Source organism: Lutjanus erythropterus, chromosome 14 (assembly GCF_056507025.1).
Source record: "Lutjanus erythropterus isolate fLutEry1 chromosome 14, fLutEry1.hap2, whole genome shotgun sequence".
Taxonomy (NCBI): Eukaryota; Metazoa; Chordata; class Actinopteri; order Lutjaniformes; family Lutjanidae; genus Lutjanus; species Lutjanus erythropterus.
Window position 1 is genome coordinate 10,136,284 of NC_139330.1, and position 15,210 is coordinate 10,151,493.

Sequence of the window (15,210 nt, forward strand, 5' to 3'; positions counted from 1 at the left end):
CACAAGTTTCATCACAATACAATATTATATCAATAGTTTGGACAGCAATAACCATATTTAAACATCACAAAGTCTGCCACATTCAGTTACATTTAACTAAATATGCAACTAAATTAGGATTTGACAATTTTATGAGTGAATTCTTCCAGACATCTGTTGCATTTTCGGTTAATCAATCGATCATTAATAATTAATAAGATAGACAACACACATTTTCTCATATTTTAACCCCTAATTTTTCCTCTTTTTCTCTCAGTTAATAAGTTTCCATATTCAACAGATGCCTTCACCAGGTGAAACGATGTCAAACCAGGTGCAATTACCGCCATTTCTAGGCGACCAATTAATTATCAATTAATACATTTTTAATTGGTTAAAATATTTATGGCGTGATTAATCATTAACATCCCTAACACAGACACAAATTTCAAAATAAAAGTGTATCTTTAAGATGACGATATGGATCAATATTTTCACTTTACATCAATTATACTGGATCATAGAACATTGAATGGATATATATTGATCCAGATCGATCGTTACACCTCTATTTATTACCTGACAAAACAGACCTTTTATATATTACTGAGATCTTTTGCCAAATTCAGCGTCATGTTTCACTCAGTTGAACTAAATCAGCAGTAAAAATGTGCAAACTATGTGATTAAGGCAGACAAGTTTTATCTGGGAAACATCATGTTTATTCACTCTGCAGAGTTTAAATTAATACTGAATTATGTTAAACATTCTTTCAGGAGGAGGAGATGTTTTACTGTGAGGCTGGTTTCGTTTAATTTAACAATATGTTAACAGAGCACGACAACATGCCCCGAGTCCACACAGAACTGTTGATACCAATATTACATTTAGTCCTTAAAGCAGTTAAAATACACTTTTTGACTCAGTGAACTTACATAACTGATATTTAACTTGGCAGATACTGAAGGACGGTTTATTTTGGATTGATTATAAGAAAAGAAGTGTCCACAGGTCATCTCTCCTCTTTCTTTTCTCCTCTTTTCTTCGACCTGACAGGCTGCTGGTGAAGATGAGGCACACACTATTTAAACTAGCTGGGTTTATTAGCACTTTGAGATATATTTTGTCTCGTCTTTATTTGTCAAGAATGAACAGAGATTTCGTCTCAATTTTTGTTTCCATTTACGTCTGTGTCACAATTTAGTCATGAAATAAAAGGATGTCAACAAATATTTAGAGTCAGATTTATGGTTGACAAAATTAACACTGCTCTGAGCTGAATCGAAGGTTAAAAGATGTCTTTTCTTTCTTTTTTTTTTCTTTAGGGTGAATATAGACGTTAGGTGATTTCTCCCCAGGTCCTGTCTTACCTGACGTTCCAGCCACAGTAGTGCACCAGGTAGAGCACCTCTCCCCCCTCCACGTCTGCCTCTTTCACAGTGGCCTCGTACGTCTTCAGATTGCGGCCTCGCCCATACCTCACCTGCACCTTCATCCCCGGGGGGTAACACTCAAACTCCTCCCCTTCCTCCCCCTCCTGACTGCTGTCATCCCTGCAAGAAAAACAGTTCAGCACTTCCTGGCCCTAGGCTGCCCCACCACACAACCCCACCCACTTCACTGCCTGCTGCTAGGAAGAATGAGCCTGTTTTCTAATTAATCTGCTCCACCCTCGCCTTCCCTGTCCCATTACAACTCTAAGCCCTCGCCTATAAAGAAACATAAGCTTCCCATTAACTCTAGTCCAGTGTATCCTACAGCAAACTGCAGTATTAACTGAATCATTCACAGTAAGCCAGTCAGAGAACAGTACATGGCATAAAACATCATTCTTTCATGGCAAAAATCATCTTGCATGGGAAATAACACTACTGTTAGGCTGTCTAACCCTAGATCCACACACAACAACACACTTGGGATTCTCATTCACACACACTGTGAGAAATAAAGCAGCCACAAGGAGGAGCTAGTGGGAAACAGTCAGGAGATGTCGAAGCTGGAGGGTATTCGGGTGGTGCAGGAGTGCCAGTAAGTGGTTTAGGCGCAGGGGCCACAGGAGCCACAGGGGCAGGTTAGCACGGCAAAGCACAACTTTGGCAGGCAGCGCAGCGACTTGAAGCGAGACTAGAGCGTTGGGAGGAAGCACGACTACCAGATCCAATTTGGTCTGCTGCCACAGAGAGCAGCTACTCCACACAATCCCTCTCTTACCTAACTGCTCGGAGGGAGCGAGTGCTTTCTGCTGGCAGCTAAAAAAAAAAAATACACAATGAAGAGGATGCTCTTCTCTTCGTGCAGCAGTCAAACCAAAGGAGCTGTGACCACCCTAACACTGGGGACGCTCCAGACTCAAAAATGCCAGCTAATTTTATAAACACGCAATCAGTCTCTCTTTTCCACCCCTTAGTGATGAATACAGTCACGAAACACAAACAAGCACAGAGAGGGCATCTAACACTGACGTACACTGTAAAAAACATGTTGAGACAACTGAAAATTTCAAGGCAACTTACTGCGATGGATCTTTGAGTTTTGAGTAAAACTCTTAAAGGTATAATATGCAACAATTTTAGGGCTGCACCTAGCGATATTTTTTTTATTATTCAATTAATAAAACAATTAATTTGCCTAAAATAAATATCGAAACTTGTCTCATTAATATTTGAATATTTTATTTGATCATAATCCTGAAAAACAGACACATAAAGCTAATCAGAATAATGACAACACTGGAATATTTTAAAGTTCATCTCATTTCCACCCTATTTAACAGACTAGAAGTGTGTGGTGTCTGTGTTTGCAGAGACTCCGCTCTCTGCCGGTATTTCCTTATTTTGGGTTTGGGCTGTTGGTTGGACCAAACAAAACACCTGAGCTTGTAACAGGCTTTTCTTTTTTTTTTTTTTCCCTACAGTTTCCTAATATTTCATGCACCAAACTAGAGTCTGATGGATCCTGGAGTTACAGGACTTACGGGACAATTAACTGTTTTCAGTCAGTTTTCAACAAAACTGTGTGATTCTCTGATTTCAGCATCTCAGTTGTGAATAATTTCCGGTTTCTATGGACCAAAGAAGACACTGATCAATATTTAGCAACATTTTCTGACATTTTCTGGACTACAACAACAAATTAGGGCATAACGATTAATCTGTCGATTATTTTCTCAATTAATCAACTACTTGTTTGGCCCACAAAATGTCAGAAAAGGGTGAAAAATGCTGATCAAAGCCCAAGGTGATGCCCTCAAATGTCTCATCATGTCCACAATCCAAAGATGTTCATTTTATTGTCAGAGGAGTAAAGAAAACAGAAAATATTCACATTTGAGAAGCTGAAATCAGAGAATTTGGATGTTTTTATGAAAATACGACTCAAAACGGTTAATCAATTGGCAAATAATTTAATAGGTGATTAATAATTGATGAATCATTGCAACTCTACAACAAATGAATCGCGAAAATGACGATTTATTGCAGATTTATTGCTAGCAACAGTAATTGTTCCCGATACAGATGATATGGCTGTACTAGGTCAAAATCAGACCGATAATATCGAACAACTGATAAATGTGTCTGGCACCAGACCAAACGATTAATCAAAAATAGCCATCAGACTAATCAGTAGTGAAAATAATCATTAGTTGCAGCCCTAAACAAATTGTTCAAAAGCATCACTTACATCCAGATGTCTAATTTCATCAATATCTGCTCAAATAAACTTCAGTCAATCTACATTATTATGCACTGAAACAGCCAGTTCCAGTGGGCTGTACACTTATAATAGAGCTGCTGAGTCGGCTTCATCAGAACAAAATGTAAAAGGTAAATAATACTCAGGCAGTCACTGAAAAATCACTGCAGAACAGGAGTTTCCCTCTATATAATTAATTGCTCTCATTTATATGATTCAAAGCACAATTTTCCCATTTAAGCTCAGTGTAGACTCGCTCTCACTGGCTACACGCGATCTCTGCTGCTGGGATGAAAACGTGATCCACACACACACACATCCAGATTACGGGTTGTAAACACTGAATAGGTCCTGATATCATCAGGAAGGCCTCAGATCTGATCAGCCCGCGGGGTTGAATCTGTAAACCCTCGCACTACCACGTAATCTGCTGCGAGGACCTCTGATCCTGACGGAGCCAAAGGATCAAAGAACCTCCCCAACTGAAAGAAAGTCCTCATATGATGATAATCAGCGTGATCGTAGTCTGCCCAAGGCCACGGGTGATAAAAACTACAGAGAGACACACTAGTATGATGAGAACATCGTCATGTTGGTGGATTTATGCAATCCCTTCAACCAGAGACGCATAAAAAAAACTGCAGTAGACTAAGAATGTGGACTGTCAAAAGGTGAGTTTAGATTATTTGATGTGGGGTTGTATGAGATACTTATTGATAACCAGTGTATTACCTACAGTAAATGGTGGTCGGTACGTCCCCAGTTTTGAGAAGCAGAGAGGAGCACCTGCCTGGAAGCTTGCAGTGTACTAATGTGAACAGGGTCTGCAACAACAGTTATTTATTTTCATTAAAATCACCAAAGTATATGCTATATTTAGAATATTTCACCACTTTATTTTGCTGTCAGACAGCCCCAAATATCTCTCTCTCAAAACCAACCAAACTCCATGGGCGAAATCAGTCATTTTACCTCCCAGACCAGGGAAGCTGCTATTCAAAGTGGCACAATAAAACAGACTAACTAATTGTTGGAGACAGCCAACAATTAGTTAGTCTGTTTTATTGTGCCACTTTGGTGAATCCGAACTGACCTTTAAGAACACAGGAGTCACGAACAAACTAACCAATCGAGGCAGCGGTGGACCAGCAACTACTGTGTTCTGTGAGGTAAAATGACTGATTTTGCCTATGGAGTTTGGTTGGTTTGGAGAGAGTGCTACTTGGCTTGTTTAACAGTGGTTTCCCATAAGAAACGGCTGTCTGACGGCAAAGTAGAGCAGTGAAAATTAAATTAATTTAATTAAAGACACTTTAACTGATATTGACTGTTTGAGGTGGCTAAAATACCTTTTGTTACTGACCCTCTCTATAGCAATACATCGCTTGCTTTTTTTAGGCATTTTTTGCAATGAAATTGCAGGTGCAAGTGAAAATTGCAAAAAAAAAGTTGAAAAAAGAAAAAGCTGATTTTTTTTTAAAGTAACAATTCTTGTATAATTCATTTAGAAAAATCAAAGGCTTTTTGTTCCCAGGGAGAATAAAACAGCACTCCGCTCTGAGTGTTCCAACTAACCTTACCAAAAAGGTTCAGAAAAATTCTTGACAAAACATGATTTATTTGTAAATGAAGAAGTGCACCTGGGGGGTGTTCTGCAAAGACACAAAATGTTTTTGGAGCTCAAACTCAGTCAAAAGAGCAAACACAAAATTATAAAATATAAAAGTGCAGAAAAAGCATCGATAAATGTCAATAATAATGACAAACACTGTGTTCTTTTCAGCATCCCTCAGAAAAAAATAAATTATAAAAATCTAAAAACATAATAAATAATAAAACACTGAGCCGTTTCATTGAGACGTACATGTATGATGTTTGTTTGCTGTGACTGGTGGAACTCGTGGGAAGCTACAATGATTGGTCAAATTTGTGGAAAAGTTGTGGTGATTGGACAAAACTGCAACTGAGATTAGTAGAATTTAAGTTAATTGTTGCAACTGCAACAGTGGGACTGATGAGTACCTTATCTAACCCCACTGCAAATAATCCAAATTATCCTTTTAACCTTTTTGTTTTCCAGCCTGCTCCCAGTAGCTCAAACAAGCTTAACACAGGTGTCGACTGGAGGCCGAACAAACACCGGTCTAAACTCGACAGAGAGCACGGACGTATATATGCTCTGGTCAGGAAACAACAAAATGCATCCAACTGAGACCGACCATTTTTCAACACTGAAAGTTACTTTTCTTTCCTCTGAAAGGTTACTGCCTGTGAAGCACTACCTTGCGTCTAGTGTGCTAATGCATCAGTGACAACACTCACACACATGGAACATTTAATAAAGCTGAACACCGAAAAGCCAACAAATGAGAGAAAAGACAGAGAGAGAGAAGGAGACTGAGATAAGAGATCAGGAGAGGGCAGAAATCGAGACGAGCACAGCCATGTTGTGATCGCTGAGTGAGTGAGTCTGGCCACGGTCAAACAATCCCAGCCAGAGAGACAGAGACAGAGGGAGAGACAGAGAGAGAGAGAGAGAGAGAGAGAGACAGAGACAGAGAGAGAGAGAAAGAGAGAGAGAAAGAGAGAGAGAGAGAGAGAGACAGAGCACAGCATGACATGCCAGGTGAAAGGTAGCAGTCAGGCTTTGGTGCTCTAAGATGTCTCTGCCAGCTGATGCCGACTAAGCCACGAGAAATAATAATAGCACAGAGGGCAGTGGGTAAGAGCTCAGTTAGAAGAGAGAGAGAGAGAGAGGAGAGCTTTCTTCTCGCTGGTTAGCAGGTAGAGGTGGATTGTGGGTATACAGGGAATTAGTGTCATTAAGGTCAGAAGGGTCTTTGAGGTTTTTACTGCCACCAAGGAAAGTGAATGCCTCAGGTCCTTTTTGATTGTTTTAAAGGGCTTTATGCACTGAAAGTCAGATTGGATATTAACACATGAGCTCTGTGTGGAGCTTGTGTTTGTGCCATGAGGATTTTTTTAACTGCCCTGGTGGAGGGACAATCCTTTCAGACCACCTACCCAGAGTTGTCCTTGCTCTCCTGCTCCTCGTCACCCTCCTGCTTCACGCTCTCCGGTCCGAGGCGAGCCGTCGATGACCCCTCGTCTGCGTCTCCTTTGAGGGGACCTTCGTCCTCGTCCTCGTCGTCGTTTCCACTGTCCTTACCCTCAGTTTTTGGTGGTTCGGACTCCGTTTTGTTTCGGGTCAAATCCGGTTTCTCGTCCTGTGAGGGAAGGACGCTTTTATTATGATGAACAGATGAATTCTGGAGACATTAATGGATAAAGTTTGAATGCAATTGAGAATGCAATGATATGCAAAAATTTTACAACTTGAGTACAGTACAAAGATAAAATATTTAATGTTCAACTTTTTTGGAATTGGAGTTTTTACCTAACATAAGAAAAAAAGGACAAAGATTTGAATCAAACAGCATTTAGAAAAATGTACCTTGCAGACCGCAGACTGTGCACCACAGGGTTCTCCATCCACCTGCGGTGTCTGCTCTTCAGAGCTGGAGGATGTGGCAGCTGGTCCTCCCGCCTCCCCCTCAGACTTCACCTCCCCCTTGGGACCCTGCTTCAGAGGGAGGTCCATCCTGAAGGTGATGGCGGTGGAGGTGCAGTATTCCTCGAATCCATACAAGTACCTGGATGATAAAACAATCCTTGTCAACATGTTAAGAAAATCTCCATCTGGTGCTGCTAAAAGCTCATCTTGCAAAGACAGAAGCTTAATTTGTGCTTGAGGAGAAAAGGAGGCTATAAAAGTACAAAAGACATCCAGATGGACATAAAAAAACACAGACTACAAACTGCATGCCAGTCTTGGTGAAAAACTACAGAAACAAAGGCTTTGAGGAGCTGCGGAGGCAGCGTCTGTACGTACTTGCGGTAAGCACATTTGACATTGTAGCCGGCGGCTGAGTTCAGCACGGGGATCCCCAGATCCTGATAGACTTGCTTCCAAACGGAGCCGCTTTCAATCTGCTCAAACGTGGACAAAGAGGAAGACGCGTCTAGTGTCAGTCAACATCTACTGAGACAAGTGTGACCAAAGTCCAGCTGCAATGAGAGGAGTCACACTCACATTGTCAAAGCCTCCCAGCTTGTGCACCAGCCTGTAGAGCTTGAACAGGTTCAGGTTCCTGTAGCCCAGAACAGGCCGTTTGTTGATGGGAGTTCCTGAAGAGGAGAAACCGGCACAGGTTGAGATGGGAGAAACAAAGATGCAGCGCTACATGAAAATATCCATGTTTTATTCTGTAACAGCTGACCGTTTACAAAGCCACTTTAAACGACACTATTAGTTTTCTGCAGCGTTGGCAAAGTATTTTTTACAGTATTTTTTTAAACATGTCACCTCTTTCTCACCTTCCAAACATGCAAGAGAAACTATGTTGGCCATTAAACTTGTGCAACATGCAAAAAGCCGTTTCTGGCGCCACTGTTATTTTGTCCGCTCTGGGCTACTGTATAAACATTGCGGTGCAACATGGCAGATTCTGTGGAACAGGACCCACACCCTCTGTATATATAAAGGACTCATTCAAAGGTAACAAAAACACATTTCTTATTTTCAGGTGATCTGACACTACTAAAAACACACCTAAGAATATTATATTATATTTCTGCCATATTCTGTCAATAAATCCCTGTAAAATTTGATATATTGACCTTTAAGGAAAAGGAGCAATACTGCAAAAAAAAAAAGTATGCCATTTTGTTTTTACATTGAACAGTTTGTTTCCAACTGATTGCTGAAAAAAGTTAGTGGCATGAGTAAATCTGACCACATGACCTTTGTGTGGTACATCCCCCCCCCACTCCTTAAGTCACTAAAATACCTTTTGCTGCTGCTCCTGTCCACAGCAGTGCATTGCTTGCCGACCAGCCTCTAATACACTGACTATCGATAAGTAGCTCATACAAGCCCACTTCTACAAGGTTCATTTCATAAAAAAAGCTACACCCTATAATTACTGCACTAAAAAAGTGGTTTGTTTAGAAGAAACCCTGTAAACATCGGTCTTGTCTGCACTCTGGGCTCACCTCTGTCTTCCATGAACTTGTACAGCTGCTGCAGAAAGTTCTCCCGTTCCTCTGGGAACGGCTCCACTTCCTCCTGCAGACAAGAAACAAGACAATGTCAGGATCTCTCTTTTCTAACATGGAGGTTGTGGAGATCAAGAGTATGCGCATCATCTGGCTCCACCTCCTCCTCCTCGCCGCTGGCGTCCTCTTCCTGCTCCTCCTCTTCGTCCTCGTCGTCGTCCTCGCTGCTAGAACTTTCTTCTTTCACCTCTGTCTTCCAGGTGCCGGGCACGACGAACTGCTGCTGGAACTCCAAGGCTGCGTCTAGTGCTGTCGACCACACACAGAGCCAGAAATACCGCATATTAAAGGAGCAATACGTAACAATTGTGCATGCAGGGATGAGCACAGCAGTCCAAACAGTAAGTTGGAGCCAGAGACAATATATTAAGTGGGTTGAAATCCTGTTTATTATATGATCTACTGTTCAAGTGAGTTATCCCCCCCCCCTCTCCACCCCAGACTAGAGGAGGCTCAGGCAGGCTGCAGTCCTACTCTGTAAGTTGATCAGCGGTTTATAACTGTTAGTATTTTCTAACTGTCACGAAAACAAAATCACACTGCGCTGAAAATACACACTCCGACACTGCAGCCATAGTAGTGTTGTCAGTGGAGTGAGTATTTAGCAACTTAGCATGTTTCCTTGATCTCTGATGACACATCATGGTCATCTTATGATTTATTACAGTACATATTTTACAGATTTCCCCTTTAACCATGTCCAGTAAAGGCTGCCTATCATTCCCTGCTGCTGTAATCGAGCAAACTGAGCTTGTAAAACTAAAGCTGAATCATTTTGCACAGTTAGAACAATTTTCATGCTAAATAAAAAAAGAGATAAGACAAGAACAGATGTTCTTTACATCTTGTACATGAAAATTCAACAGAAAACAAGGCCAGTGCTCTCAAGATAAAACTCTCCTTCTTTGATTTAAACCTCATAACATCTGTCACTGGCTGTGAGGATATGCGGCGTGCGTATGTATGTGAGTCTGCGTATGTGCAAACCAGAGCACCTCCAGGCAAAATACTATAAGTAGCAATCAGTACTGGTTTACAAAAAATGTTTTTACAACTGTTTTGCTGTTTTAGCAGACAAAAATAGGGCGGTATAAAAAGACATTTTGACATGAACATTGAGAAGAGCAGCCATGAAGGAAAGTAGCGTGAAAATCTGTCAGGAGTATCTGCAGTGACGCAGAACTGCAGAAGCACTCAGCCACAATGTCACAGGTGGGTTTAAGTAGCATCTAACCACCCCGGCAGATGCTTGTTTTACGCTTTTGTAACGCAGAAAATATCACAGTTGTGACTCAACCACCTGTGAATACCAAGACTGCTACAATACAAAGCGGTTTCCTAACTGTAATTATGAAAGAGTCTGAGCTCTGCAGCAGAAAAATGGGGGCACTATATAAAAAGCCTGGTGAGGACTTCAAATAAAAATAGACTGACGGTGACAGGAGCTCTCCGCCGCTGCATTCCACAGAACAAAAACAAAACTTCTCTTTCTTCACTCTGTCTCAATGCAACCCACTCGAGCGTTTTTTCTTTTCTGCCAAGTGTGTCGATTCACAGACCAGCCCACAGATGTTCTGTGAGATTCACCTCTCACAGCTTTTCATTTAACTCACCTGGCTTGAGCGTTGCGTCGGCTTTTGGAGGAGAGTCGCTGTTCACCTCGCGGACGTCCTTCCGCAGCACCGTGTAACTGCAAAACACAGCAACTCTTATCAATACGTGCAAGGAGGTGACGCAGTGTTGGACAGTTCTGAGTGTGACTACATCAAGGTCCAACTCTACTCCAGCAGTAAGCCAGCCAAAATCTAAAGAGATTGAGACAGTCTGGAAAGCTTGTGTAAATCATGTAATGTAACGTGTGTAACCTTTGTGGGGCGTTGTAGGATTCTAGCTTGTATCATTCACATGCGAAACTAACAGGCTGAGAGATGGCCCTCATTTACATAACTTCCCATGATGCATTACTGGGAGTTAAAGTTTGCCATTTTATATTCCAAAATGCAAATGTTAATGTTTGTTATGTGTTTGTTCAGATCATGGTGGTTTATGGTGGTGATTGTCATGTTGCACTGTGAGGTGGTACATTTCTTCCCTCCAGCTGTGTACAATAATGTGGAATGTCCTTTCCTTATATTTACATGCAAATGCAGAGTAGAAGTGAAAAGATCTATTCAGCATCTATTCAGCTCTCAACTAACTCTCACTAATATAATGCAAATGGCGAACACAAGGCGATACCTGATGAATGCCTCATGTCAATACTGGGCCCTGACACAACAAGCATGAGGAAGTGCTGGGGCATGATGTTTATTGAGGCTGTGATGTCTACATGACTTCACAAAGTGTTGTATTTGTACTGTAATATCTATTCTGAACTTTGTAAATCTTGCCCATTACAAATACCCTCCGTATAATAAAAAAACCCCAAAAGTTATACTGAAACAAATTAAACATTTTTAAACACTAAAAACTGAAATGAGCAAACCTAACCCTAATCTGAAACAAACAACATAAAAATAAAACCAATGAAAAATACAAAAGTATAGTAACTCTGTTTCTGAGCCTACTATCTTACAGCATCTCTGCAGCAGCTGGACAGCGTGTTGGTGATTTGGCAGATAGATGGACCAGTGGAGCTTGTAAGCTGAAAGCAGTCAGAGACTTGGCGAGTGTGCCAGAGAGACGATTTGCTGTGCTATCTGTAGGCAGCTGAGCTGATCCAATCATTAGATTTATCATGGAGCGAGTTAAAAAATGCAAGAGCTCATAAAAAAACACCTTGGTGTAATGACATTTCCTACAGCTAATCATGTAAATAAAATCATGTTGGGTATGTTGTTAGAATGACATGTACTTGTCTGTGTACAGATGTGCAAAGATTATTTTTTTTTTATAAAAGATCCAAAGTCTACAACTCTGTGACGTTGTAGTTAGACGCAGTGGTGCTCAGAGCTAAATGTTAATAATAAATGATAAACAGCTGAGGCTGATGGGAATTCCATTCAGGAATTTTGTCATAAATCAGAAAAATACCAAAGTATTTTGGACACAAGCAAAGATTTTGACTTGATGAGGAAAAATCAGAGGATCACCAGTCATACACAGTTTTAAATGACTAGTGCTGCAACTAAGTTTATATTCATTATTGATTAATCTGCAGATTATTTAACCTGTTTTGTGTGTAAAATTAGACTTGTCACAATACCAGAATTTTAAACTTCAGTACAGTACTAGTATTGAAAATGACACTTAACATGTCTTTAGATATCATGGCATTAAGAAAAAAGTTCTAGCCACAAAAAATATATGGTTTTCTTCACAGTGCTGGTACAGAAAAAGTTACTGAACACTGTCTGGTTTTGCTGCAGACCAAATTTCAAGCAGGATAATGAAGCCTGAACTGAACTGAGGCGCTGAGCACTCATTAAAGATCATTTTTTTCCCCCATGCTTTGGTACTTTAGATACCATCCAATGTGTAATTAAAAGACACTACATTGTTTTAAACGTGTTCCTACTTTTAACAATCACATGTAAAATCTCAAAACATTGTGAACATTTTCACAGTAGCTTGTTTTTATCTGATTAAGAGTGAAAAACTCAAGATATTAAATTTTAAATTACATGAAAAAGAGACAAGCAGGGAATTATCATATTTAAGAAGCTGGTAGAAGCAAATGTTTTGGCATGTTGACTCGAACATAATTAATTTTCTGCTGATTGACTAATTGTTTAACTGACAAATTCTTTCAGCTCTAAATATGGCATCCAGTTTTTTTTAATCACTTCTGCAGCCCAGTTTTGTTTAACTGGTAGTGACAGTCTTAGTTAAAAACCGACTCAAAATGATTAAAATTTTTCTGTTCATGCAAGACAAGTTTGCAAGCCAGCCCAAAAAAAGAAAAGAAAAAAAAGAAAACAGCTTCTGTTTCCATTGTTACTATAGTAACCATTTTGGCTAAATGAGAATAAGCACTTCCTGACAACTCCCGTCTCCCCTCTGGATGTGACCTTGCTTTGCCTAAAAAAAATGTTTTCCAAAGGGCATTGTTTTTGAAAGGCGCGATGAATGGTTATCACTAACAATACCAAACTCTCCAGAGGAAAGTGAACACGCTGAACCCGGCGCTGTGCGGGAGAGGTCACATGGCTTATGGATGTGACCCCTCTTCAAAGAGCAAATCACACGGGGAGCAGCAAGTTAGAATAACTCGGTGATAATGGACGAGAAGAGGCTGACATAAATGATAACGAGCACAATACAAGAGGAGCGTGTGTGTTATGAAAGAGAGGAAAAGCACAAAATGGGCTAAAGGAAATGGTGCAGCATTGTAACAAACGAAGCACCGGTGAAGAGAGGGTACAGACCAAGATTTGTGGTTTGTGAGATAAATCTACGGGATCTGATCCCATAAATGTGCATTTTTTTAAATGGTATTGTTTATCTTATTCATTTTTGTGTGTTTGGTGTGTTTATCGCTGCAGTATATGTACAGTCGAGCTGCAACAATTAATTGATTATTAAAGGAGCTATGTTTGTGTGTGCAAAAATTTGCACAGCAGTTGAATTAGCGAGTTGGAGCCATAGACTGTGTGTCACGCCTCTTGATTTTGATTCAATTCAACAGATTTGCCTTACGTTACTTACATATACACACCTCACAGGCTGCGAATGGCCGAGGACTGCTGCAAATTAGGACGTTTGCAGGCATTTACAGGTCAGAAAATCTGTTTTTTCAAGCAGTGTCTATGTGGTAAACGTGTTTTGGCTTAGAAAATGTATTGACTTCCTTCTGTCAGGGCTACTTGCAAAACCTGCGATAGATCAAACTGTCATATAACATAAAGAGGCACGCCTGGTGGATCAGAGTGATGCATCACATCACATCACACATCGGTAACAGTAATGATATGCACTTTTCATCATTGTTATTCCTTTCACATAACAGCGAAAAAGGATCAGAGGGAAACAAACCTGAAAATCTCATTAACTAACATATAGATTTCCCGACTTCTCACATTATTATTATTTCTTACATCTACTGCTCGAAACACGATGCTGATTCAAATGAGTGAAATCAAATTGCTACAGAAAAGAGAGGAAAACTGCCACAGCGCAATTTAATTTGCCATCACAGTGTGTCACCTCGCTCAAACAGGAATTACTTCACAAGAATACGACTTACAGTTCTTCTCTGATTTATCATCCCTTATCTTATCACTCTCATCACCTCTACCCTTCAGCTGACTATTAGCCAAAATACAAGCGATAAGAACGACTTCTGCTGCAGATTAGGGGTCATGCTGATGAGTTACGCAGGGTGTCTATTAAGGAATGCAGACTCAAGGCTGTTCTGTCATCAATGAAATTCAAACGGGGAAGTAGACTTTGGAACAGCGAGCAAACACCAGATTAATTTATGTCGAGTGTGGGCAATGTTTCTACCCACATACAGTACAGAGACAGTGCAGCCACAGACTCCTGACAGAGCTTATTCCTTATTCTTTGCCACAGACAAAACAATCTGGCTGTGTGGTTCCTCGCCGAGGGCAGGCTGCAGGGGAGCTACACTGCCTTACCTCAGTTAACAGTAACTCACAGCCTGAGGACAAATAAAATAACACAACCCAGGACTGTCTGGGAAAGCGAACAGTGTCTTAATTCTTGTTCACGAAATCCGAGGTTATTCTCTTTTAAACCTACGAACTCTGTCATCTGTCATTTTGATTAGTTTTCACAAAATTAATTAGTCAAGGAGCAGAAATGTCACCTGAGAGATAAAGTGATAATACAGAGTTTTTTTTATGAGTAGGGCTGTCCCTGACTAACTTTTCTTTTTCATTTGAATCAGATTTGGCTGTCAAATACAAATATTCAACAATTTGTTCTTTTTTCCAGTTCAGTGTGCCACACTAACTTGTATTTAAATACCTTTCGTCATCATTTGTGATGTGAAATCATCAGATTTTTATACAGCCAGAGAAACTAAAAGTGTGCGTCCTCCTATAGTTCAGTAATAAAATCAGTGGACCTGAGGAGCCTCTCCACTGAGGCTGCAGCCGCTGTCTGACCTCACCTGTCCTGCATGCTCTGCGCTCTCTTTCACACCATGTGTTAAGGATTTGTTTTGACCAAACCAGACTTGGTGATTGATGGAGTGGAGTGAAGTGAGTTTTATTTTGCTTCTGTCAAGTTTGAATGAAGGTGAGGATGATGATGCTTTTCAAAGGGAGTCTGGTTAGTGTGGCGGGAACAATAAACCAGCTGTCTGGTTAAACAAAATGTATCTTACTCTTTAAAGAAAGGTCTCACTATAGTGATCCTTTCTATTATGCTGTAAGACACTCATAATAACAATCTGAGCCTGTTGGAGACAAAAAATAAGCACAAGCAAACGAGCATCATCTGCCCTGCACACCG

At 40.5% G+C, this 15,210-nt stretch overlaps 1 protein-coding gene across 1 annotated transcript in view; it reads right to left on the reverse strand.

The window, feature by feature from the left end:
- The window catches only part of arid4b (AT-rich interaction domain 4B), a 62,213-nt gene that overhangs the window by 7,681 nt on the left and 39,322 nt on the right, over nucleotides 1-15,210 (reverse strand). Inside the window, exons 10-17 of the mRNA XM_084735855.1 lie at nucleotides 10,404-10,480; nucleotides 8,891-9,039; nucleotides 8,728-8,800; nucleotides 7,766-7,860; nucleotides 7,565-7,662; nucleotides 7,127-7,325; nucleotides 6,697-6,899; nucleotides 1,350-1,532 (exon numbers count right to left, since the gene is read on the reverse strand). Of these exons, the coding sequence (XP_084591981.1) occupies nucleotides 1,350-1,532; nucleotides 6,697-6,899; nucleotides 7,127-7,325; nucleotides 7,565-7,662; nucleotides 7,766-7,860; nucleotides 8,728-8,800; nucleotides 8,891-9,039; nucleotides 10,404-10,480 (1,077 nt within the window). The remainder of the gene's footprint in view (nucleotides 1-1,349; nucleotides 1,533-6,696; nucleotides 6,900-7,126; nucleotides 7,326-7,564; nucleotides 7,663-7,765; nucleotides 7,861-8,727; nucleotides 8,801-8,890; nucleotides 9,040-10,403; nucleotides 10,481-15,210) is intronic.